At 45.9% G+C, this 27,812-nt stretch overlaps 1 protein-coding gene across 1 annotated transcript; it reads right to left on the minus strand.

The window, feature by feature from the left end:
- Nucleotides 1-152: 152 nt before the first annotated feature.
- On the minus strand, nucleotides 153-27,812 carry LOC146196431 (uncharacterized). Its single transcript, XM_084597010.1, has 15 exons — nucleotides 27,779-27,812; nucleotides 27,147-27,310; nucleotides 26,334-26,483; nucleotides 22,155-22,649; nucleotides 18,083-18,202; nucleotides 16,128-16,895; nucleotides 15,897-16,054; nucleotides 11,382-11,501; nucleotides 9,680-9,799; nucleotides 9,198-9,278; nucleotides 8,008-8,091; nucleotides 5,670-5,832; nucleotides 4,685-4,852; nucleotides 4,020-4,154; nucleotides 153-1,484 (listed from the first exon to the last, which is right to left on the minus strand). Exons 1-15 carry the CDS (start codon nucleotides 27,810-27,812, stop codon nucleotides 1,377-1,379), a joined length of 2,868 nt encoding a protein of 955 aa, XP_084453136.1. The 3' UTR covers nucleotides 153-1,376.

The raw sequence follows: 27,812 nt of genomic DNA on the forward strand, positions 1-27,812 counted from the left end.
TTCAAAGGTTCTTCCAGTTACTGCTCTTGCTCTGACAAAAAAAGAAAAAAAAACAGACACAATTTTCTTCTGTTTTCACTGTCGCTTCGTTTCCGCCACAGAAGCTCAGGTCCCTCCGAGCGTCTTAGGTTATGAGAGACGCCGTAGTGGAGGGCTCCGGAAATTTAGACCACCTGGAGTTCGTAAACCGATATGTGAAGGGTGCGGAGATGAGTCAGCGATAAACCACGTTTTATTCTATAATTGTAGGAAACTCGAAAAGTTTAAGAAAAAATTATTTAGAAATTTTACATCGAACATGCAAGGTGCCATCCGAGATTGCTCCTACCAGAGAATACACATGTCGATATGTCCTGTGCTTATATTTTCTTACAAGAAACAACGTTCTTAAAAAAGTCATGTCTAAACGTTCAATCCTCGTTCACAAAGAAAACACAATACACCTCATGCTCGGCGCATGATTGCCTGAGTTGCTTCTACACCACAAATCCCAGCACGACAAAACATCCTTATTTGGGTTCGGGATCAATGATAATCAACGTAGGAATGAAACGCCGCAAACATGGAAAGATTTCAATATTTTCTGGCCAACAAACATTCGTGAGGAAGTGACATACAACCACAAACGGTGAGACATATTCCTTCAATGCACGGAAATACTAAAAAGTTCAAGCAATCTTGCTCTCAATGGTACAACAGATTGCAGGATAGTTCTGAAGTACGCGAAAGCTGATATCCTATTGCGCATGACTCCCTTTGCTGTGCCTTTTTATTTCACTTGCTAACTTTTCTAGCGCTGCTCTTTCGACCCAAAAAGGAGTGTATTGTCCATAAAACTGGCAGCTCAGCAAAAAGGTAAGTGAACTTCGTATAACAATCGCTGTCACCAACCTACATAATTAACTCCTCGTTACATAGAAACTTGCGTTTCGAACCATGTACTCGTTTTTTGGATGCATTGTCAGGGTAGTGTACTCGTTTTTTGGATGCATTGCCAGGATAATGGCTGTACAAATTCATTATACTTCCATAGGAACAAAACACTTGTGAGCAAGCAGCCGCATTATGAAATCTCGTACATATCACATCGGCGCTTCGTCACGTTCAATCTGAATGGGTGGACGCACTCAAAACTATACTTTTGGTACCATTTCGTGCATCGTACAATGAATCATGTCCTTAACAATGCTACGATGGAAGGGAATAGAAAGTCTTGGGAGAGGTCTCGTTAAAAAAATTGAAAATTTGAAAAATTGTGAGCGCAAAAAAGAAAACATGTCCTACAAAATGAGGAACCTATAGTGCACGCTGGAAATGAAAACAAAAAAGGAGCGACGCCGTCCTGGGGCTTCTGAGTCCGCTGGTAGCGAGATGTCTCATTTGTGGGAGACATCGCTGTCTAGGAGGCCCCTCCACTGCATCATGTTTACGGTCACAATCACCATACTGGTGACGACGATCTTGGAGAACAGCCCAAGCAGGAACTGGGTGCAGAAAAATACAGAACAGGAGAAATTGAGGGCGATCAATGAAACGACGAGTTTGTTGGCAAATACCAGCAAGAGATAATGGAGTTAAAAGAATTTAAGAAACGGGGTGTAATGACAAAGAATTTGAATAAACGTTTGCTAAACCACGGGAAGTTTCGCCTAGGAGCAAAGGAAGAACATCTCGTCGTAATTACCGGTGCTTGAAGTGTTAAATCATAGATTATCAGCGCCGGTGTAGCAAGCTTGTGAAATTATCGGTGTCATTTCTGTTTCAGCAGCCTATTACTGAGAACACCTTATTACGTGCATACTATCTAAATTAGGTTGTGAAAGAAGTCATGACAATGGTCGCTGAAAACATGCACGAGTGCCATTTTTTTAATCGCATTTGTTGATCGTTATGTCTTCCCGGGATACTGACACATGCACTTAAATAATATTCCGTCTACAGAGACTTCACTGCGGTTGGTGCTGTACCCAAGGATACGGGTTCGAATCATGGCCACGATTGCCGCTTTGAAATCAAGGCAGAAAGTAGGGCGCCCTTGTGCTGTACGATGTCGGTGCATATTAAACGGCCCATGAAAAGCAATTTGCTAAAAGTAGAAAACCCGCGCGAGCAATAGGTATCCCGTCAATCGTCTCTGCAAGAAAATATTTCCCAAGCTACCTTCAACCAAATCGAAAATGGGGCTGGAACAGCAAGACGCTCGTGTGCTTGTGATATCCGTGCACATTAAACGGCTCATGAAAAGAAATTTGCTAAACGTAGAAAACCCGCCCGAGCAATAAGTAACCCATCAATCGTCTCCGCAACGAAACATATTACAAGTTACCTTCGACTGCATATTTGGGAAATCGAGAATGATGCTCCGCCTCTGCCCCATACAAAAAAAAAAAAAAAAAAAAGAAGACTAATCCCCACGGCGCCTCACCTCGCCCTGTCCCGCCTACATAACTTGGGAGTGTCCGGTGAACGGGCGCTCTCAGCAAGTCCCAATGACGTCATAGTGAGGTTGCTGCGCGGTGTACGCTGGGATGTTTTGCCCATATCGTTAGGTAGCGATTGCCAGGATCAGTTTTTAAAATTATTTGTGAATTATATTTCTCCCGCAAAACTTTCAAATTTGACTCGAATATTCACAATGAGCTCCTCTATGCATTTCTTCCATTAGAATATTACCGCAAGTAGCATTTCAAGAGCTCTTTAAAGAACACCAGTTACTCTAAATTTCCGGAGCGCTCCACTACGACGTCTCATAGCCTGGTTTGTTTTGTAATTTTAAACCACACATATCAAAGCAATCGTATACAGAGCGACGCAGAGCATAACGAAAACGATGCGCCCAATGGGTATGGACGAGATACTTTCCCTCCCGTCCACCAGAGTCAGATTAACATCTCAGTGCACAAATGAAGTGCACAAATAAATGCAGTAGTTAAGTTATTCACTGCGTGCGGACCACAACAAAATCACCTTCACCTGTCCCTACAGTCCTGCTATTTCACCAATGAACGAAAACGGGAATTGCTTCTGGTGGCACGGATTTAAAGACCAAATAACTACCCCATGAGTGCGCTGCCTTTACAGCGGCCATGGGCCGATGGCTAAACAATAAACACGGTCATCCATGGAAGACAAGTGAGAGAGCGAGTAACAAGGTTCCCGAGTTGCTAGGTCAGACTCGTTCGTTTCAGTATAATCAAGACAGCGAGGTTGGCAACGGAGGCATTTCCAAGGAGGTTCGCTGAATTTCTAGCGAGTGGAATGAGCATCAAGGGGGCGCCATGTCGCCTACCGCTCTGGTGCGGAGTTACGTACTCAAATTACATTCTCAATTTCAATGATACCATTTTGTAGGGAGAACGTGGGGCGGATGTAAACAGGGAAGAGTTTGGTATGCTTTAACAGAATGTATATACCGGTCATTAATTTTGTTCACACGAGGTTCAATTTCAAGCATTTTCTCACACCATGCGTGTAATTAAATCGTCGAATTGTGAAAATTGATCAGTGTAATTTGAAATATGTTTCTCGTTTGTTTACACTGTTGCTAGTCTTCATTTCCCCTAGGGCGGTACTCCCCCAAAGTTCTCGTTTGAGACATGTCCTTTTGAGTCGCTTTGATATGACGCAACAGGCTGACACTACTCCACATTCTGTAGGTATATCATCGGCTGTGCGCGGGCGCGGTTGGCACGAGCTTGTGAAAGTTGTCGAAATGCTAATTTGGTACGTCACCAAAGCGACCTATGTGGGCATGTCGGAAACAGCGACATTTATTTATTTATTTGCATCCTTCAGGCGCCCACAAGCAGCCTTTCAGCCTGGGCTGTGGGGCATAGTAGACATTCCATGGTGCATTGACATTCAATGGTGCTGTCATTACGACAATATCATCCTTAGTTTGCTAGCACAAAGGGGACCGCTAAAAGACGCTTCAATTACCTTTTTTAAGGAAATCAAATTGCCGCCAGATTTTCAATATCCACAGGTCTCGCCAGTTGGATAAAGTCCATTGTACCCACCAGTTTCGAGAATGGCACCCGGGACAGATCGTGCAGGAGGGCCATGGGCACCGACGAAGGCATTATGACGTTACTAGAGGCGCCCACAACCACCGGGATGGCGTAGTAGGACGGGTAAATCTGCTTCATCTCGGACTGCAAGAGGTCGGGAACAAGGCATAGGGTAACAATGGCAAGCGGCAATAATACTGTCATGCTACAGCGTCGTAGCGTAAAAATAGCTGGAGTGAAGCACACAACACGAGGTGAAACACCAGCAATCGAAGAGACTGAAAGGATACTTCCTTCTTTTCTTGACGTAAGAGTATGAAAATGATGACGATGAGAGACATGTTTCCACACGCTGGGCTCCTGATACGCTCATTTAGTATAGTTCTCAATAAAAAATGACTTGAAAAACAGCTGGTCTCGCTAACACAGAGGATGCTTCTCTTAGAGATAACATCGCAGACTTAAAAACTAAGCGATGCAGCTTCTATGACCTCAGAGGGCGCATGTTCTTAAAGGATAAAAACTGCGAGCAGCCCGATGCCTCGGCGGGATATCCTAAAAATGTGCTCACCGATACCTCCAGTGTCTTTGTCACCCTTTTACAATCACGACAGAAACAAATTTGAACCGCAGAGAGTGCAAGCGCCGCGAGAGACGTGATGATCTTCACTCACTATTTGCGCCACCACAGGCATCATCATATCGATCAGAGCTTGCTTGTCCATTGCCTCTGCCAAGATTGACGCGGCAAAGGCCAGCAGGGTCTGCGCCTCGAGCACAGATTGTTCCTCCCAAAACGATAGGGGCACCATATTGAACGCCCTGACCAGGAGGGAGTGAACCTGCGTATAACCGAAGAATGAACTAAAGTTTTTCAATATATGCACAATATAAACTAAATCGGTCCTTAGTACAGCTCGAAGGGTTTCTTTGTCTGGACCGCAGTCGATGCGCAAATCCTGGTTTGTTTAGTTAGGACCACGTCGACAGGGGTGCACTAAGCCCACTTTGCTTATATCGTCATTGACAGCAGCTATAACGGTTAACACTGTTTTTACGTCCCTAATTAATATTAAAAACAGGTACTATATAAAGCCCCAATTATGGCCTCTACCTGCGTCTTATGTATTATTAGCAATAGTCATCGGTACTAAGCCCACACTCATTAGTAAACGTTCCCAGTGAGGAGGTCCCTAGCTGCACATCACTGTAAAATGTCCGAAGTACCTGAGGCTTACCAGGCCTACACCACATACAAGACTGCGGTCAACGGAAGCTTCTTTGTTTTAGAACTTTCGTTAATTATTCTCGTTTAGCTTTCTTCGGGTAAATAAAGCTGGCTATGACAGCATAATTCATAACTACGAACAGTCCTTGGGGGGCAAGTAAGAAGGCTGTAGAAGAAACACTAATCCTTCTAACCTCAATTGGATTCAGCTCGAAGTCTTACCCTAGTTAAGTAGTCTTCCTTTCGAACATTACGGTCGCTCAACTCCTAATTTCTGAGAAGCGTACATCGCCCTGGAAGTGTGGGCTGGCACAAGAGAAGATTAACCTTCTTTAAAGAAGGACCTTCTCTGCTGAGTTTATATAATATGAGAAGCAAAAAATGCCCAGGAATGTTCTTCTCTCTACTGTCAGGTGCAGCGCGCAGCGTACCTGCACCAGCTCCGACGCGACGTGCGTGGCACCGAGGATCAAGAGGACGCCCCAGGGAAGCATCTCCCAGATGTTCCTGATGAACTCGAAGGCAGCTTGCAGGCCCGATGTCAGTGAGCTCGTCAGGAGAATCACCGAAGCCAAAGCGACCACCAGTGTCATACTGCACGTACGACACCATGCCCTGTTCCTTAGCTTACTCAGTAAGGTGGCCTCACCACTGACAGACAATCCTACTACGATTAACAATCCTCCCTATTTGGCGTTCCACAGTCTTTAAATGTAGTTAGACATGGATATCCCTTTAAAACACTTGTCTTAACAAGGAGAATTTGTCTTAGTCCGTACGAAGATAATTCTCAACGTAGGAACGTTGGCTCGGCAGGTAAAGGAATGCCCGCATCAATCCTTCTTCGTTCCCTTTCATGCTGCGTATAGCCGCGGTCTCCACGAAACAGGGAAATACTTTTAAGTCCCGGTGTTGGGACGGGTGCTTTATCGTTGCAGGTCGACTGTGCGCATTTACTTTATAGGATTCATGAGTATGAGACGTATGGTTGTTTTCATGTGCAGTATTTTAGTTTGCTACATCGCACTTAATGTAATTTTTCACGGGCACTTTAAGAGACAGGAAATGTGCATAGGGGGTCAGATGAAAAACAAGTTATTGACATTTTGGCTGAACTCAAGAAGGAATGCGCATGGGTATGACATGAATGCGAAGACGAGGTAACCGATGATCGCGCTTAGGTGAAAATATAGATTCCAAGGGAAGGAAAGCATATCAGAACGAGACAAAATGTTAGATTGGCGGATGCGATTAGGACGTTTGCGGGCGTCAAGGGGATGCAGCTGATAGAGGACCGGGTTAATTTGAGGGATATGGGAGATGCCTTAGCTTTTAGCCGTGATCAGCGCATCAAGTAACGGTTGCACGTGTTTTTTTTTCTGGGTTTTTGTTTTGTTGTCTTGCAGAGACTAAAAGTTACAGTGTCCAAAATAGAGCGATAAAAAGGTCATCCTGATGAATTGTGCCATGTAACCTTTGCGCAATATTCTGCAAGTACGTGATAGCCTATATGTTTCGACAACTCAGGAGACGTGCATATGAAGAGCACGAGTGCTACGGAGATCAGAGAATAAAGTTTCGTCAAAGGTTCGTAGTTGTCCTCTTTTATCGTAAGAGCGCTGGAATGTGATTCAGAATAGAAATCACGAGCTGGCTTCCTCATTTAAATATGATTCCTCCTTTACACAGAAAGGCTGTGACATGCAATATAATGGTATTATTGTGCGGCTGAAGAATATGCTAAAATACACCTTGGAGTACAAATCAGCTGTATGTGCCATTCTCATTAAGGGGCCATGTCAATTTCATTGCGAATTAACGTCATGTTGAACTTCTCACGAAAAGCACTTAAGTTATTGACGTGCTGTTCAGCAAACAAACGAACGAAAATGAGACTTTGTTGTGGAATATACGCAAGAAAGAAGCTTACAGTCAGTGCCATAAACAAAACCTAGGACATTCTTTTAAATAATATACGGTATAATTAAACGTGTAGATAACTGCCTAGAAGATTAAAGAACAAACAACCACATGCCGAACCCACAACCTGCGAACGCAGTTTCCGGTGCTTTACCACCAAGCTACGGTGACGGCTGTTCAATCTCCGCAGTCTTTAATTAAAACCACCGAGTATAATCCACATTTGTATATATATATATATATATATATATATATATATATACTTCCTTGTGAGTGCGACAGTTAAAATATTGCCGCACGAAATGTGCAAATGTGTAGCTTTATAAAGGTTTCAACACATGTCTGGCGATAATGAATTGAAAGAACGTAAACAAATTATCACCTTATCTCTCTAGCACACGTGAAAGAATTATAGTCCAACTTTCACATCGAAAAGTATGGTCCAAGACTACTTGCTGATAAAGAAATTATGCGCTTTGGTTTCAGGTTTTGTGGTCAACATACCGTTGTTCCCGATAGTACATGCATCGATTTGGGCTTAAAATAAGACCAAGCGTGCGTTCGGCGACATGTGATGTCTGCAGCAGTAACAATCTTTTAATTTGTTAATTTCGAGCCCCAGCACCGCTTTCCGTTCTTCTCGCTAAGGGGCAGGGAAGCAGAAAATAAAGTCAGACATCCTTACCACAGACATCCACAGACAGAAAGAAAACGTCAGACATCCTTAGCACGGTGACGGTTTCTAGAAGCTCACGTGTGTAATTACATGAGGTGCAATTTTTATGTTGCAATCCGTCCATCCCCCCTATACCTCTCATAATTTCATAAACTGAAGACTGGATGGCTTACCGCGGTTCCGTCCCGAGCAGAAGCGGAGGCCCATATGACAGGCTGAATAGAACGAAGTATGTGGTGCAGGCACACTCTATGCCTCTGAGAATAAAGAAAGGGGCAATGAAAATGTCAACGTAAAGTGGTGGTAATTCTCACGAAAAGCAACCACGCGAATTGCTCATCTTGGTGGACAGTTTCATGGCACTGGATATCATTGTCATGAAGCCGACAGTCGTGAAACTCGAAGCTTTATGACAGCCTGCAACAGATAAAAATTTGGTGGCTGGCTAGCCCCCGCCGCAAGCGGCGTTGGCATACCGTCCCAGCCCCGTAGGGCCAGGAACAGCCACCCTCCAACACCAAGTGCTTCAGCCAAACGAAACGGAGGTGCCCCAGCCAAACGAAACGAAGCTTTTAAAAACACGGAATGCCCTAGTTAAGTTAAACCATCCGAGAGCTGTTGGGAGTCACCTGGCCTTGTCTGCAGTATTTTTCGTTCGCCAAAGTAGTTATTAAATGCTAACTAGCTAAAGTTTTTATCTCTTCGAGAACCAAGTGGCAATATATAGGTTGTAGACCGCGTTGAGAAACGGCTAGCTATGTTATTAGCCATGAAGGAAAACTGTCAAAGGATCGGCAGCTGTCGCCCAAAGCGCTCAGAAAGTTTCTCGAGGACGGTTTTATATAAAAGCTAATTTTGATTTCTTCGAAAGACGTCTTGGGACGCTGAATATCAACGATCTCACTTGTAACGTATTATTATATCTAAAGTTTTAGTTTAAGACAGAAAAAAAAAAACATAGTGAGTAAACTGGAGTTTTTGCAAGGATTTCAGTCAGCTGTATTTCAAAACAATATAAATATTTCGCGTTGACACTTCCTTTCTCACGTAAATAATTAAAATATCTAATTAGTCTGCACTAATCAATGCGTTATGAAGAACTAAAAAGTTCTAGGAAAATATTCTGCTGGCAAGGTCATGCGACTCTCAAAAGCTCACAGCTGTTATAAATGGGCTAGGTAAATTTGGTTACATTTAGCTTGACATCTCGTATATTAGGCTGTCAGCACTGAGGTTTTTTGTAACTATGACAATGTTTTGCGTTGGTCGCACTTATTTAATTCACTTATTGACTTCAAAGTGAAACAAGTTCTACTGATGAATTGACAAGTATCAATGAATGATTGGTGAAATTACTGCCCACCTTCGCGTAGCAGGGTTCGCGGCCTTTTCTTGAGCATTTCGCATAACAGCAGCATTCTCTGGCGACAGTGCATCGGGATCGCTGCGCGAAAAGAAAACAAATATGTTTTGAGGCTTTTGAAGACATTCGTTCTCGAAAGCACAGTGACATCCCCAGACGTGACATGTCTTTGCTGGACGGCCTTGTACAACTAGCACCGTATTCTGTTAAGTGGTGTACCGAAAGAGTGAAAAACAATGTGATTCAACAAGGTTTTTTAACCATCACAAAAGTCACGCAAACCAATCAAATGTAAGTTGGATACAAGTTTTGATGACATTTAATTGTATCAGAGCTATTTGTGCACCAATATGGAAGCCTGATTCCAGTCAAACCGCGATTGATTCTTGCCCTGTTCTCGTTCACATTGTCCCATGCAGTCCCCGGCACGGTATGATCGATTTCGCTTACACCTGAGAATTGGCCAGAAAGAAATTTCTCACTGGGCTCTGATGTAGATGATCCAGATGAACACCGTGCACGTGAACCCTGCCAGAAGGCCCCCGGGCAGCGTCACGATTACCCAAGTGAACCTGCTCACGGACTGGTTCGCAATTTCAGCCCTGCAAGAAAAAGTGCGCGCGGTTTGCTGTCGTTGTCATGTTTAACATCGAGTGCAAATTTAGAATATAGACAGAAAAGTTATTAGTGTGTCGTAGAAGACGCAAACGTCGGGCCTGAGTTCTTTCCAAGCAATTATGACGTTTTAGTGTCAAAATACACTTTTCACTTGCCTTGATATCATTTAACAAATTTTAGAGAGCACTTTGGATCCCTAAAGTGTGATGGGGTGAAAACTATTATAGCGCGGTGGATCGTAGCCCTCCACTACGACACCCCTGTCTCCCTCTTTTCTATCGCTCCAATCTTCCTCTCTTCCTTTATGGCGTGGGAAATGTGCCCGCGGAGAATTGTGACAGATATTACGCCTGTTCTTTCCTGTAAATCAATTTGAAACGCCACTGATACTTACAGTAAAACGCATCAAAGTTCACCAGCGTTCTATGATTCATTTACAGGAAAGGAAGGGCGCAGTATCTGTCACTCGCGGAATCCCACTATCATCCTCATGGTAGACAAGAAGAATTATCATGAGAGCTTCACGATCCGTGGCGTGGCGCAGTTGGTTAGAGCGCTTGGTTGGGGATCCAGGGGATGGAGGTTCGATTCCCGGTCGAGTGAAGGTTTATTTTATGGTGCGCTCTCGAAAGTGTGACACCTTTGCCGACAGCCTCTGCCGAAAGCTCCTGCTGACAACGATGAGGCATTCATCATCATCATCATCAGCCTGATTATACCCACTGCAGGGCGAAGGCCTCTCCCATATTTCTCCACTTAACCCGGTTCTGTGCTAGCTGCATCCACTTGACCCCTGCGAACTTCTTAACCTCATCCGCCCACCTAACTTTCTGCCGCCCCCTGCTACGCTTTCCTTCCCTTGGAATCCAGTTTGTTACCCTCAGCGACCATCGGTTATCCTCTCTTCGCACTACATGTCCTGCCCATGTCCATTTCTTCTTCTTAATTTCCACTAGAATGTCGGTAACTTGAGTTATTTCTCTGACCCACTCTGCACGCTTCCTATCTCTTAATGTTATCCCTACCATTTTTCGTTCCATAGCCCTCTGGGTTGTCCTCAACTTAAGTAGAACTCTCTTGGTTAGCCTCCACATTTCAGCCCCATAGGCATTAAATTCTCTTTAATAGAATGCTAGGCCATTGTTCAAAGGAACTACTGAGGGGAAAGTGCGATGCTTTGTTTCAATATCGATTGAGCGAGAACCTGTGACAACAGGTCAAAAGGTAGTCATATGCTTCCTTTTTCTTATATTAAATAGTGATTTCCACATTTCGCTTCCACCGGCAGGTGTACATGATCAGTTATTGCAGGAGTGGAGAATTCGATTAGTGTTCGCCACCGGTGAGTACAAGAAAATCTTGATGGCTTCGGGAAATGTTGGTATGCACAGCTGAGCCTGTCGAATGAGTAGCGGCCAACGTAACGGATCTCAAGGCTATCTGTTATAACGTCCTGACATATATACTGCTTAGGCCGTCCCGCTTAATTTGGAGGATATATCGAAGATGTCTAAGTAGCGACAGACCTTTGCACCCCCCCTCCACTTATGGTTTCCTCAAACTCACCTGTTGGCAGCCCCACTCAGGGCCACCTTGTTGCCACTGGAACGGAAGCTGCAAATGTTCCCGAGCACGATCATCAACGACGAAGCAAAGAGGAACGCGTTGTGGACGTCGGTTCGGGCACTGCATCCATGACAGAGGTGTGTTAAGTTTTGTGGGCCAGCACTGTGCATCGAAAACCAGGAAATTAACAATGATTAGACCGCAAAGAAGAATTGCACATAGAGATCCCTATATATACAGGGAGTGGAAGGTATAGGTACCGTCAAGTTAACGGCGTTGTTTTCTAGAAACGGCTCTTGAGCAGAGTCACTAAAAGTGACAGTATGAGTTACGTGAGCGCTCAACAAGAAAGTTCATATCAGTCTTGGAAGAATTATGACAACGGAAAGTTTTGGTATCTTGTATTCGTACAAATAATGAGCGAACTTCAGACGTGGCGTCAGCTGAAATACGAGAAGCCGGTGAATTATAACAGGAAACACAGGTGCCCCATAGTAAAGTAAGCGAAGGAGGACATCAGGTCACTAGTTTCAAATAGTGTTCTCAAAAATTTGGTGGAAGCTCTATCGCCTTTTTTACCGCGAAATATATATCTCTGCCTTGTGCGGTAATTAGTCGCAGTAAATCGAACAATCTAGGTCAGTGTGGCGTTGTTCTTAGGTATTCAGGCATTGTTCTAATATACGAAAACTGTTTTGAAAGCATCCAATTGCAATCGCTTATTTCTGAATGACGTTTAAAAAAAAATCTTTTTTTCAGCACCTACGGTACTGGAAAGACGTAAGAGGGTTTCTTACAGGATGAAAGACATACCGACAAACATAGCGATTTTCAAGCTTCACCTACGGGATCATAAACGAAAATCTCTGTGTCCGGTACAGTTCAAATACGGCAGAGATGTAGAATCCAAGCGCATGAGGTACGTGTTTCCCTTACGCATTGTTCTCACGCGCCTAGAAGCCAAAGACGCAGGTTCATAACTGGTCATCTCGCACTGACAGCTTCTGCTGCATACGCCCAGAATGTGTTTCGGAGCAGTAGTGGCGTTACGCTCGGCAGCCAAAAAAGTTTCGTGATAGCTGCTCCCAGCTTCTTAGCAATCAAGTGTTAGAAAAAATGTCAATATTCATTGTGCAACGCAATCATTTCGTGCATTTCAAGCATCGATGCTCGTGTTGCAATGCACGAAATGGTTTTTACCTATTGACCTTCTTCTTCTTAGAAACTGGAAGGTCTTGGCTTCCTATTTGGCTCCCTGAAAGAGAAAAAGGTTGATTTATTGCGCGTTCTTATTGTGTGCGAATAATGTCTGCCCTAAACCGCATAATAAAAACCAATTTAAAAGGCGTTCATCAGACTATGATGATAGGTTCTTATCAGTTTTAACATCAGCTACAACCTAGACCTTAACGTACATATGCGCTGACAATTCCTGGAATTGAAAACCAAAAAGCTTTCTTTTCAGTTTCATAGAAAAGGTTCTTCTAAACTATCACGCTTAAATACTCACTCATTATTAAATGAACACGACGACCCCTCACTAACCATCTACTGTTTGTGTGCCCTAGTAAGCATTCATTTCCTTTCACCCTCGCAAACAATTGTTGCAGCAAATTAGTCCAGTCGTTAGCAACCCTATTATCCTACTGCCAGTAGACCGAAGTTCAGTCCGGTGGCAAGCACTTTGCTGCACCAACTGCTCGTACAATTATCGCATAGCTTCTTCGACGCGATGGTATCGGTGGGAATAAACCTCATTATTTTTTAACACGCCTCAATCAGCGATTCTAACGCCAGCGTTAATGTTCATGCAATAAAATGGTATTTCGCAGGTCTTTCTGCCACGGTTGGCATTGTACCATCACCCTAGGGGAGGAGCAACATGTTGCAGAGAACCGAACGAAACAAAGCATTGCAAATGTTGGTTGGTTTGTAGGGTTTAACGTCCCAAAGCAACTCAGGCTTTTCGCCTCCATCGAAAAGCGGCCGCCGAGGCCGGGATTCGATCCCGCGTCCTTGGGCACAGTAGTCGAGCGCCTTAACCACTGCGCCACCCCGGCGGGGCCATTGCAAATGTCACCGGAAGACAAAGTGCACAGGCTGAAAGGTTACAATGGCTCCTCACCAATGGAAGGGCGACGCGAGGTGATGTCTTCTAAACCGCAGCTGCGAGTGCGCGTAAATCGGCGCAACGTGATGGGAGTGCGGCCGCTCCCCTCGCTGCCACTACCCAGCGATGAAGCACTGCCGCTGGAGGCGCAGCTAGACACGGAGGAACGACGGAGTGGAGGAGCGCTGGCCAGCTGATGCAAAGGGCTGCAATGACAGCTGTCTGAATAACTGCCCTCTCTATAATTCCTTTCTGTAATTCCAACATGCTTTAAAACTGGCCAGGATTTGCAATATTTCCCTTTGTAGAACAACCGGCGTCGCAGTTGTGAGCGAAATTGGGGATAACGAATAATCGTGCGTTATCACGACTATCCTTGATTTTGTGGGTTCCCGTTTCCTTTTCGTAGTGTCCCTTTATTTGGGGTGATTTACCTCGGTGAAGATGAGGTGTAATGTATACTATCTAAGTTTTCAGGAGCGTCATAACTAGAAAATCCTGCTTTAAAAGGCCACTGACCAGAGCCTGGACATTGGAAACAAACAAGCCTAGTGTTTCGATCATGTATCGCAGATAGTTTCTGCAAAATACTAAAGTGATGCGCGTACCGAAATGCTGAAAAAAAAAATACAAATCAGATTTCTTTCATCTTTGTTTTTTTTTTTCGGAAAACCGCCTTGGCGTTTTCTACGCTGGCCCGTCCGTGACGTACAAGCCGGGTGGAGCCGGTACAAGCCGGGATCGGTGAAGGGTTGTGTATAAAGGCTAACTGAGCCAGCAGCTCGTTGCGCATTTTCATCGCACCTTTCCGCACAAGCGTATACAATCGACAAAAAGAAGGCTTTCAGTCTATTTTCCTCGTCCAATTACGCTTCAGAGCATTCATGTGCTGAGCTGTTCAAACCTTGAACACAGAAGGAAAGAGCACTGAACAAGTGTTGAAGAGGAGGTTCAGTTCACTAGGCGAGCCTAAACACTGAAATGACGCACGCACGCACGCACGCACTCACGCACACACACACACACACACACACACACACACACACACACACACACACACACACACACACACACACACACACACACACACACACACACACACACACACACACACACACACACACACACACACACACACACACACACACACACACACACACACACACACACACACACACACACACACACACACACACACACACACACACACACACACACACACACACACACACACACACACACACACACACACACACACACACACACACACACACACACACACACACACACACACACACACACACACACACACACACACACACACACACACACACACACACACACACACACACACACACACACACACACACACACCTAGGTGCACTGGCCTGCTTTTGTAAAAAATGGCAGAGAGCGCCAGATCGGCCTGCTTTTGTAAAAAATGGCAGAGAGCGCCAGATCGTCTGCGCTTCGGCCGCCCATTAAGCTGAGGGTGCGAAAGCATGCCGCTAAAACCTCCCTTGATTTTCCACTAAAAAATGGTCACCTTGGTGTACTCCTCCTTCGTGCGAATAATCTGATAGCAAAAAACAAGAAATAAAAAAGCATGCCAATACAGGTTCACACCTCCAGGTAAAATCAGTGGAGGTGGGAGAGTTTCGCTTGTGGCGGCTACTCGACCAGGCAGGAGCGAGAAACTTCTCGCAGACGGAACGGAGACTACTTCAAAATTGCACCTATACCGGGGACTCCGCTTAGCGGAATATAGTAACGGCTCCTGCTCATATGGGTCTCGAGGGGAATGAGGCAGCCGACGCCGCCGCCCGCTCGCTTTCTTTCTGGGCTTCCCATCTCGACCCCCTAGATCAGGATCTCGAATTCGAACCCGCGCATTCTTAATATTCTTAAAGACATTGTTCTTTATTATCAATCTTGCCATAGCCTTTACCCGCGACCGAGTAAAAGTCTATCTAAGACGGAGGAGCGGCTTCTACTCCGTCTGTATACCAACACTCTGCTGTGCCCGGCAGCACTAAAACATTTTAATCCTTCATTCACGGGCAGTTGTCTGCACTGTGCGGAGAAGTCTTCGGACATCTACAACGTTGTGTGGGCTTGTCCATCCAATCCAGCTATTTCTCGATCCTCACCCCGACTCAGCTCGGGAGGACTGGGAGGCGACCCTGCTCGGCTGCTATGACCTGCAGGCCCAAAAGGCCTTGGTCCCGTACTAGGGACCCCACCTAATATCTATAAGGGCTGGATCTTCAAAATTCTACTCATGCATACCTCCACCCCTTTTAAATCATTAAACGTTTGTCACCACCACCACCACCACACCATCGACGCCTTGCTCAACGCTACATACGGAGATGAAATGAATTTTTGAAAATTTTCAGACTTACCTTATGATAGTAAACATTGCAGCACCAAAGTCTACCGATGATTCCCTCCTCCTTCGAGAAGTCACCGAAGCCAAGCTGGAAGTCTTTAGTACAATGGACTGGCTCCGTTCCTGGGCAGGCTGGGAAGGCGCTTCCTCCGGATGTAGAGTCGTCATAGACTGCGATAGAAACATCATAACATCATATTCTCAGTCAGTATAGAGCTTTAAACAAGAGCTCAGATGCACTTACCGTCAAAGGCACTGACTCGGTTTTCATTGCTGCGAAGAGGTCCGCACCAAAAGACACCACGGATTGTCTACGTTTCAGCTCCATTGTGCTGCGGCCCTCAGTCTGAGTTGGCTCACTTGCTGTCGGCGCAGTAGTGCTACTTGCAGCCCGCTGCGACCGCCTTCCCAATAGCACGGCATCTGCGGAGTTCTGGCTGTGGCGATTTTTTTCTGAAGGAGCATGGCCGGCTGTTCCAACAGGCTTTTCTGTTTCAGACAGTGTCGACGCATTGCGGCAGCTCCCGCGTAATGGAGTGTGCTTGGTTTCGGCTGCCTGCTCCCCTCGTGGCATGCCGACCGTGGTAAACTTGGAAGGGACATCTCTGCCGCTGATTCTTTTATTCTCACGCTTTTGTTCGGTCCCATTAGCCGAAGAAGTCTTCATAGTTTCTGCAGCGCGGCCCTTGTCTTCAGGCACGTTGCGTTCAAGACGGCTTTTGAAGACCATCTTCGACTTACGGCTGACATCGCTTTGGTTCTCTTCATAGCTGCCGTGGTGTCTCTCATGCGTCGATCCGCGTTTCGACTCAGCCTCCGGAGCTGCTGTGGTTGCAGGCATGCTTACTGGCAACTGCGCCGACGGGTGCTTGTGATGCACATGTTTGTCCGGAGAGCTGTTATGTACTTTGATGGACAGCTCAGTTTCCTGGCCACCTCTCTCTGGGCTTCCACGGGTTTTGTCTTTGCTGGAGTACTCAGGTCCTAAGCCGGATGCCACAGGCGCTTCTGTCTGGTTTGTTTGGGAGCGTGAGGGTTGAAGCTTTGGCTCAAAAAGCTCGTGCAGCTGATGGGGCTTAAGATCATCATCCTCTCTCGCGCTCGTTGGTTTAGCCGCTGTAGCAATACTGGCGGGGCGAGTGTCAGACTTGGAATGTTTGCGAGAGGGATGACGCCTTTGTTTTGATGTAGGAGTAGGTGGACGACTTTCTTCCTGCTCACTAATGGGTACTTTGCTCTTTCGACCCGGAGAATGGCGGCGCGGCTGAATATTTAACGAATTCTTGGTGCTCGTGGGAGAATGCTTTTCCTTTCCCTTTTCTGCTTTTTCGCTAGTATCGCTGCAATGAAGTTCGTCTTTACCATTTACCGCTGACTTTTGGTTTGTCTTGGCCGAACAAATTTTGTGAGCACTGGTTTCAGACATCTCGTGTCTTTTCTCTTCCGATAAAGTGGATGAAGCTTTCGTTCCTGGCAATCGCTCTTTCTTTGCTGAAACATCTGCAGCTGAAATTTGGCGCCACGCCTTCCCTCGGTTTTCTTCGCAATCTGCTTGAGAACCATCAGTAGGCCTTGGCAGACAAATTGTGCGCTTCCGACGTGGAGAGCGGTGGTCCGATTGCTTACTCGCGGAATCCTCGCTTGGTTTTCGCGGGCACTTTTCGGGTACATGCCCAGGATAATTAACTGTCAAACAGACGCAAAGCTTTCCAGGTTCTGCGACACTTGGCTCAGGTGCTGTTCCAATATTGGCTGTTCCGTAACGTTTGGCGTCGTGTGGCAGGCCTTTCACCTCGCATTGAAAAGGTTCGAAAGCTTTCGCAGAATCAGATTTTTCACTCGGTAAATTACTCTGGCTTTCCGATGTTAGGCTGGTTTCAGTTTCTGCACCATCCGGTTTCGTAGAGAGCTCTGGGTAAGACACCACGGGATCAAGCCTAACGGACACAGTCGGGCCTGCGCCCGCATCTACAGAAGGAAGTGTGTTTTGGGCACCAAGATGGGTTGCATATACGGCGGGAGCAGAGGGTGGTTGGATTATCTTATCAGTGGCCGGGCCAGCGCCGTGAATATGGGCCACAGCTGCCATGGCATTTTGAGATGGCGGCGCGTTCGAGTGGGCAGAATTGTCTCGAATGGAGAAGGAAGGGTACCCTGGGACAAGTCCTGTTCCTCCTTCAGAATAAATTGTCAACCCACCGCCAGCGCCGGTATCAACAGGCGCCGTTCCTCCCCTGGAGAGATCAGGTTGTGGTCCTTTTTCTTGGTGTTCCGATTGATGATAAGGCGCACCCTCAGCGTTATGTTCTCGGACGCTCTCTACGTCGGCTTGCTGCACTTTCGCATCACGGATACTTTTGCGAGCAATCCGGCTGGCGATGGTGCTTAAACTTTGAAATAATCTACTGCGTGGTTTGCTTGGGGGTGCTAGAATAACGCCATCGGCGTCTTTACTGGGTCTGATTTTGTCACCCTGGTCTTTCCGCCATTTGCGCCAGAACATAGCATTGAATTTGAGTGGTTGGTTAGGCTTGCTTTTTTTACCGGGGATGCTGTCTACTGCTGACTGCGGAGGGACTTGTCTCTCGCTTTTTTCCTGAAGTGAAACGTGAAGCAACGAAGGAAGCGGCTGTAGTGCTCCAGTTGCTCGCTTGCTTTGGAGCTGTTTGCTCTCGCCTTTCAGGATTTCATTTGCCTGGATGGAACTGCATGATTGAGCTGCGTTGAGGGTTCCTATAACACCAAGGAAGACATGGAGAGTGGGAAACATGTACAAAATGAATGCGCTTATTTACACATCACATTTAAACACCGAATTTGCCTATGCAAAACATGCATGGTATATGCTAGAGTCGCAGGTTGGCGATAAAAAAGGTCAGTTCCTTTTTAAGGTAAACGTGACTTTTCTGACCTAAAAAAAACCAGTGATGGAGCAATAAGATCATAGGTGGCTGATATTAAACAATAAGTTTACTTTAAAGGAAGAGCGCACAACGAATACACACGCGACACAAGGACGCACTAGAAAGGGTCAACGAACACTGTGTCGTCAGTGTTCTCTGGTCGTTTAAGATGAATGTCTAGCAACTTGCATAAATACTGCTTTAGAACAATGAGCATGTCAATTATGCATTCATAAGCAACGTCTTGCCCACAAGCACTACAATTAGGGCGGCTGTTGGAGATATACATCAGAAAAAAACGATAAAAGAAAAATAGGATCAGAGGTAACGAGCAGCTGAAAATCTGTGTTTATTAGCTTAGTGAACCAAAAAGGTTATGTCTTCGATCACAGAACAAACGTGTCCTTATGGTGCTCCACTGTACATACTATTGGCTTGGCTTGCTAGAACTCTCGCTTAACTGAGATTCTACCGTTCTTTTGAATCCATTCGCGCTCGGCCGATGGGCAGGAGAAGCAACCTCGGCGGGAATGTACGTTTGCTCCGCAAGACCGGTCACGCTCAGACCACAGTTCGTGGTAAGACACCAGATCTAAGTTGAAAGTGGAACACTTATATGACAAGAGAATTTTCAAATAATACCTCCTTGGTCCGTGACGACTGGAGCAAACCCTGTGTCAGGAAGGAGGGGAAGAGCGGCGCTCCGGTATTCTTCATTACTGAGGGCTTCGAAAGAGGGTTTCTCTGTGGCTCTCATTGCCCAGACCAGATCAGCAGATTTGACAGAAGCGACGTTTAGCGGATAGGAAGGCAGCGCCTCAGTTCGCTCCTGCATTTATGACACAGAGCGCAATTCAAAGCATTAAGATAGTCAAGTAGTGGCCTCTTCCCTAATGAGTTAATCGGTCTTTTGTACATGAAAAGCTAGGATAAAGGAATTTTATTAGAAAGTAGCAACCAGTACTCAGCTACCATTCTCCCTTGATCGTGGATTTATAGCAGAATGTTGAGCGCAGGATCTCTAGCGAGGGGGGATGAAATGTAGTTAGTGCGTATTAGGTAAACTAATTTTAATTGTGACAATTTGTACTTCCTGCTGTCCCACCAGAACTTGCAATACTTGTGACTTATCGCGTCACAGATATTCCAGAAGTGATTAATCCTTCAGGGACATTGTAACAGGCGTGGTCTATTTGCCTCCACTTGGCCTATCTTTGTTAACAAATATCATAATTTAATTAAAGCAGGTAAGCATGCGTCAGAATATCAACTTCTCAAAAAACGGTAAAAACCAAGGACAGGGGCGTTGCCTTGCACTTTGCTTCTTAACTTTAAGAACTGATTTATTAATCGAGAAGAAAGAATTGACCTTTTATCATGCACTTTTTCGATAGCATACACATATTTAATTTGAACTTCAGCATGGCTGGCACACCCCGGATATGTGCAAAGGTAATCAGTTCTAAAAACGTGGCACAAGAACTAGAGAATACCACACACAAGCTTCTGCTTGTTGAAAACTACCCAAGTTGAAAGATACTTCGCCTAAACAATATATATAGCTAGAGGTTATGTTGCTATACGTAGGCTGCGCTGTTGATGCTAGGTTTATATAACTCCGCTAAGTTGTCGAACCAATTGAGATCGTCCCCACTTGTGTGTCCGTTCTACTGTCTTGGCTACAGGAACGGATGCAGAACATTGTTTTTTCTAATGATTCCTTAGGATACCTAATGTGCTCTGGCATGTATTGTCGCAACGACAAGCACGACACCATGATACAAATGCATATATTACTTCCCGATTTTCGATGGAGAAGTTAACATTAACGTGTCCTGCCAGAAGCAATGAAAAAATATTTTGTAAGGAAACTTGCGAGAGCAGTAAAGATATCTTTAATAGAACCTGGCGAGAAATGCTACATAAACACAGCAACTTAGATAATATCAGAATGCTGCGCCGTGTACATGGCGTTACACTAGGCAATATGGTCGCCCATGAGCGCCCATTACAGCCATCGAGTTCAGCACACCTGCCTATATGTATACTATCCCGAACAGTCTACGAAGTCAAATCAGTTATCGGCCTCAGGGTCAGTTGTCTACAAAAATGCCAATATTCCTTTGTGCAAGACGCAACGAGCAGCCAAAGCAATATTGTCATTACACCAGTGCAATCGCCCGCAACTGACACTGAAAGCGCACACTGAGGAGAAACGGCAATTGGTCTGGATATATTGGGTGTCACTTCCTAATATTAATAAAAAAAAAAAAAACCACTGCCACTGAAAAGGGATCTTTAGAAGCTATAAGAATTAACAAAGCGAAATACAGTTATTGCCAACAACGCCCAAGTTCGCAAATAAAATGTGTGCGTCGAACGTTTTCTTGCAATTAACATAAAAATGCTGGAAACCCGGCCATTGGTAATGATGTGATGAGTTCTAATCGACTCCCTGGAAGATAACTAAAGGAAACTTTATGGGGTGACAAATAAGTCTTTAGCTGGTGGACAAATGTCAACATAGCCCTAGGCGGATAAATAAATTTAATTTGAACTAAAATTGAATAAAGCTCTTCAATTTCAAAATGTGCCGTAACAGCCTCAACTAAATCAACAAGCTGTTATGCCATAGCCTTTAGGCACTGTTTTAGAGTTGGGAAACGTGCGTAAGGATGTTCGGACCTTGCATTCATACATGCTTACTTATAGCAATCCACGTCGAAGGTCTGGCTGCAGGACTGCCGCCTTTTCTTCTGCTCGTGTGTTTAGGAAACCAATCAGGCCAAGAACAAGCACTCAACGGGGAAAGTATTTAATCTGAACCATCTCCCACTCAACAGCCTTTTCCTTGGTAGGTTTATTGTGGGCAATGTCCATCACGCCGACCTCAAGCATAATGAATTCAAAATTGTACGTCGAATTCGAATGGACGCTTATATAGCAAGACCCCACAACAGTGGGCATTTTCGCAATAACAATTTACACCAAAAGAACTGCATCTGAAACGCAGAATACATAATATCAGCATTGAAAAAATGACTACATTGTTGACACTTGTTACGAGATAATTCTGGCACAGTTGGATAGGGAAAAGAAGGCGGGATAAAGAATAACTGAAAATATGCTCTGTGTTCTAACTGCCGCGAAGTCCACCCTTTAATTTACATAAAATAGTGAAATACAGCGCCTATCTAAAGTGCAAGTATAGCATAAAATAACTTATGACACTGACGACGGGCGCCAGAAAGCGAGGAGCCAGTTTATCACCCGCAGTGTTTGAGCGATTTAACTTTGGTTGCGTAGAGGGACCTTATCAGAGAGCAGAGCAGAGCTACCACAGAGCGCCCTCTCGTTTGCACACGAACCTGCGATCCAGCGTCCTTGCCAGATGCCGTTGGGGCTGTCGCAGTGTCTGGTTTAGCCTTTTTCTCGACTTTGTCGTCGGAACGAGGTAACCTGCGGGGCCCCTTCCTGCGCTTGAGCTTCTTCAAAGACATCGCCACGTGCGCGAGCCGGTCGAAGAGCACCTGGTCAGCCGCCGACAGAGAGCGGAACGATGTCGACTCCTGTACTGAACCGTGGCGTGAGGAGCGCCACACCACGTCCGTAGTGCGGTCCATATTCTCATTGAATATGGTAGACATGATGCGGTCTAGAAAATAAAGCAGCGTCACGGCAACCAAAGGTCCGGAGAAGATCCAGGCGAAGGCGAACGAGCAGAGGCACGTGCCGACGAAGAGCCGCTTGCGCTGCAGGCCGAAGCGTGCGCAAACGCCGTACGCCAGGAAGAGCACCAGCTTGCTCCACCGGTCGACCACAGTTATCAGGAACAGCACCAGGGCCACGGTCAAAACATCGGCCTGAGCGGCAAGACGCGCTCTTAGATGGCATAGTTGCCGAGCAAACACGCAGTGTATAACATATCTTAGCCGAATTTTTATTTTTATACTTAAAGTGGGTGGGCATTGTGTGCTTGAGACATAGGCCAATCATATCTGGCGTTTAATCTTCAAATCCAATCTTTATGTTGACAAACAAAGACAGCGTAGAGTGCATGGCGTTGGCAGGTTTCATACACGAATGTCGATTTTGTTTGAAGGCGCAAAAGGTTCAATGCCATGCAAAATAACGAGAAATGTCCGCTATGACATTGTGTATGGTGCCGCCGCCGTATTATACTCTCCGTCTCCAAACTTTGTTAGTCTTTATGTTTACATGACAAAAACAAATATTGTGCATCTCCTTCACTTTGATATTTTACGCTTTCTCTGCGTCTATTCGATATGCTGCTCTGTAAATCTCACATCACGCTGGTTTTGACCTCATTACTTGAGAACGTTTAACCCCGAAGATGCGCCGAAGCCCAACGCGAAGCTTACGAAGACAGTGTAATTTTCGTGCTGTTTTGGCTATGTTTTCCAGTCATGATGAACCAACTGCCCCGAACTTTAGCTCCAAATTTGCTGTAGCTAGACTGTTGTGCAGTTTGTTTGTCTGATGAAGTGCATTTCATAAGAAACACAATTGGCTTGCGTTGCATTTCTTGATAGATAATCTCACTATGCTCTATTCCTGCATGGATCTGAGTTGCCTGATGTCCAGGTGAGGACAAGGAGCACAGTACATCATTGGTAGGCAAAAAATATGAAAACGTACTAGCAATAAATGAACAGAAGATGAGAAACTTTTCATTTGGGATGGTGCTCCGCGGTGCATCCAATCAATGTGGTGCATAATAAATTTAATTTGTTTTGTTTTCCGTGTTGCTAATTTGTGAACAAGAGTGCAAGAATACCACAGAGAAGTATAAAAAAATTACGAGACACTTTGGCGACAAATTTGGTGAAAGGCGAAAGCCTGAATGCTGCATTCTGCTACGCATTTGTTGCGAATGTGGAGGTGAATAATGCTTTGAATAAAGAGGGTGACTACTGTGTCACAATCCTCTCCTTCTTTAAGTCATGGTACCTGTGTACGCGGAGATTTGTGACAGATACTGCGCCTTTTCTATTCTGCAAATCAATTTTAAACGTCGCTGATGCCTGCTGCACTAACGGCTCCTTGATATCTGGGTATGCTTCTGTTTGCTGTGTGGTACGGCGTTCGAGGAAGCGGCAAATGAAAGGGCGCATAGACGCCTGGATCGGACGCCCGGTAGGGTCAGCTTCGTATATGCATTGATGATGATGATGATAACAACTATTCTTCCACTAGATAAGGAGGCCCCTAATCGCCGCCCCCGGCACGCAGGCCTAAGGAACAGGAGTTGGGACCTCCGCGATCAGAAGCAGGCAAACAGGTCTTGGTTCTTCGCGGCGTCTTCCGCCATCCGGATGGCTTGTTGCTGTGAAGCAGGGACCTCGCTCCGCACCAGGGCTTCCCAGGCTTCTCTACAATTTACGTTTGCTTTAGCCCCTGGGGAGCTAGCACATTACCAGATTATATGGTCGAGGGTCCCTTTCTCCCCACAGTGCTTGCATTTATCGTTTCTCCTATCTTCCATTTGGACATAATATGCCAAAACCGGGTTTACAAAGTTCCCAGCTTGCAGGCGTCGCGATGCGACTGCCTCCCTATTGTTTAGACTTTTATCCGGTGGTGGCCCCCGTCTCCTGATTAACCCGTAATTTTGAAGAATCTCCGTATAATTTTTCAGACGCTCGTTCACATTCCGGCAGTCGGGCGGTTCCACATTTACTCGAAAGTAAAGAGCTCGGTTTAACTCATGGGCAGCTTCGTTGCCAGGAACGGACACGTGTGCAGGGGTTCAAATTAGGCGAATTTTCCTGTTTAGTCGTCTACTGGCCAGAATCCTTGCCGTTTCCGGCGAGACCCTAACCTTTCCAAAATTCCAAATAGCCGTTTTGCTATCGCTGATTATGAAATTGGCTTGCGTTCCGACGCAAGCAAGCGCTATTGCAACTGCTTCAGCCGTTTCCGTGTTGCGGCTTCTAATGGTGGCGGGCGATACTGGGGTACCTCGGCCGTCGACCACCGAGGCGACCGCCGCCCCCGTTTTGCCACTTGCCGCGTACACGTAAGCAACCGACTTGCTATCCATCGAATCGAAGCGTCTGATTAGTGCTTCTGCTCTGGTCTCCCTCCTCTCTGTGTTGAATATGGGATGCATGTTACGAGAGAGGAGGAGAATGATTAGTTTTTCTCTACAAACCTGTGGGTCTTGATTTTTCTCGTAGTCCCCTAACTGTCTGCAGGCCTACCATTTCCTGTATAGTTCTGTCCATATGGTCGTTCGACTTACACAACCAGAATTTCATTGAACGCATTAAAGTTCACCGGCGTTCTATAATTCGTCTACAGGAAAGGAAAGGTGCAGTATCTGTCCCTCGCGGAATCTATCATTCTCACTGTAGACAAAGGGAATTATGACGAGCGTTTCACGATCCTGGGCGTAGTGCAGTGGTAAAGCGCTGGGCTGGGGATTCAAGGGATGGTGGTTCGATTCTCCGGTGGAAGATAAGGTTTATTAATGTATTTAAATATCAGAGCCACCGCAAAAGCATGACACTTTTGCATCACGACAACGATGAGCCATTAAAGGCTTTCGCCTTAAAAACATCTGAAACTGAAGTAGGATGCCGCATGCGTGCCTCGGCACTTATGAAACTGCGGATTGCAAAGACTAAGCGCGCATAACTAGGTGTTTACACGAGAATCAGTTTTAAGAAACGGGAATCCAATTATTTATGTATTCCTTTCATAGGTTGGCTGGCGTGAAGCGACATCATTTAAGCAGTTCTCGGCTGCTAAGCGCGCAATCTTGGTGGAACTGTGTGCACTGGTTTATATCTTTATTTCCCAGCTCTGAGGTAATTGCATTACCATAAAAAATTTAACACTTCTGGCGCTCAGAGCGAACATGGCGAAAATTTTCTGTCACATCATCGAACAGTACGCTATTCACTTCTTCACTTTGAAAGCTCAAGAAAAGATTAAGTGCGAAATACGGAATGTATTAAAGACAGCGTTGCTTTAAGCAGAAAACTCAGACACCAGCTTTCCCTACGATAAGCTGAGGCTCAAGCTACGTGCCATGCCACGCGTAATGTTTGTGTCATTTGAAGGCAGTTATATCATGATACGGTAAGAAATTATAGGGCACCGCCAAGAGCCCTTCCCTAGATTTCCGAACGAAACCATAAGTCGGGATCGGCAACACATGAGACAACTTTTATGTAGTCTTCCCCTTAAGTTTGGTTTTTCGAGCGAAGCTCTGCTGCAGCAACCCATCTGGTCAGGCTATCAACGCTAATCGTGAACTGTTTACCACTAACGGCTCCTTTCTGTAGCTATCATTACAGAGTTGCAAAAAATTTGCATGCACGATGAAGAAACACACTGCACGGATGAGTTTACTTTTACTCTGGAGGTATTAGACTAAAATAACCTAGGCAGCAGGTTGATCACCTGATTTTTTCAGCGTTTCCACATGTATCTTAGTTCAAGGAGGTCATTTAGAGCGAATAAACACTGCAGGACCGGCGGGCGCACCGAAGGAAATAGGAGGTAATAACAGAACTCACGGAGAGGTACTGATGTGCAATATCCTCCGGAGCCAGTAGCCCCAGTAGCGGCACGGTAACCAGGTGCACTAGTGCAGTTATGGGCTTGGGCAGTGTACTGAAGGCCCACAGAAGAAGCGGCAGCAGCACGCAGTATAGGCAGCCGCCGTACTGCGACATGAGTAATAATGTAACATCTATCGACGCTACGCATGCACAGGAGGGTAAAATATGGCACGGTAGGTGAGGTAAATGTTTCCATACTGCTCACGGAGGAATGTGAGAGACCCCTTAGAATTTACAATGTTCCATGGTGAATTGCTCTTACCTTGAAAGAAACAAAATTAATGCAGTCCCAACTGCGCGTTGCATAGGATTAGATTCCGCGATGGCACGAAGAAATCCTCGACGCTGAAAAACAGTGCGAAGGCCGACCACCCCGTAGTTTAACAGCCGCTCTGGCGCGCTGTGCTTGGCAGTTGTCTTCTTCAATTATCATTAGAGCGTAAGGAGTCGAAACGATCGCATGCCCCTATGAGGTGCATTATATAGCCATAACATTTTACGATGCGCTACCGCAAAGCCCCTCATTCCCCATTTCGCCGATATTTGCCTGAAGCCTGACGTTGCAAGGTTACTCTCGAAATGAAATCCGCCGTGCTAACACATATATTTCAAGCGTGACCAATGTTGCTGCATCGATCGCATATTTTCGCTTGACAGATCATTGGTTTATGAGCTACGACGCAAGCATCCAGGCCATTAATGTTCCCAGCAACAAGCAGCATCACCGCACCGTGCATTAAAAACAGGGGCTGATTTCGCGCATCTTACCTTGGTGCCCAGGAAGAAAAGCGGCATCAGGTAGAGTGGCGTGAGAATTGCCAAATGTGACAAGCTGCGGCAGTCCTGGTGGTCGTCTACTAACAGGCTGGTCGAGCGCAGAAAGTAGAAGGAAGACTGCCGGCGCGGTGACTCCGCAGATGCTGGTCGATCACCTGAACGCACCAACAAAGCGGTGGACCCCAGATTCGTTATGTCTCCACGACAGAAAAGAGACCTTTACAATGCGTGAGCATGTGAGCAAATAAGCCTTGTTTAGAGGATCCCAACGCTAGCATGTGGAGTCGAGGCGCACCAGGTGTCGGATTGACTAAGGCCAACCCTGCAGTGTTAATATGAATCAGGTTTATGCCGGATGGAGCCCACCTCTACACCCCGTGTCGAGGAAGAAAACTACGCGGGGACATTGGGCAGACATTGGGCAATGGCCAGATAAGCATTTCCCGGTTCCCGTCCTCTGCTGCTTCCCGACCAAAACGGAGGAATGAGAGGAAGCGTGAGCCTGACGGGGCAGCAGGCCGAATCCACCGCCTCCAGTTGACTTGGCCTAGTCCGATACGACTGAGGCCTCGAAGCCAATTTATCAGGCGGATGCAAACCCATAGGTTTTTTTTAACACTTACCCCCTCCCTTGCCTTGTGAGCTTCTCAGAGCCAT

The sequence above is a fragment of the Amblyomma maculatum genome, chromosome 3 (assembly GCF_055883805.1).
Source record: "Amblyomma maculatum isolate TAMU_Amacu chromosome 3, ASM5588380v1, whole genome shotgun sequence".
In the NCBI taxonomy this organism is placed as follows: Eukaryota; Metazoa; Arthropoda; class Arachnida; order Ixodida; family Ixodidae; genus Amblyomma; species Amblyomma maculatum.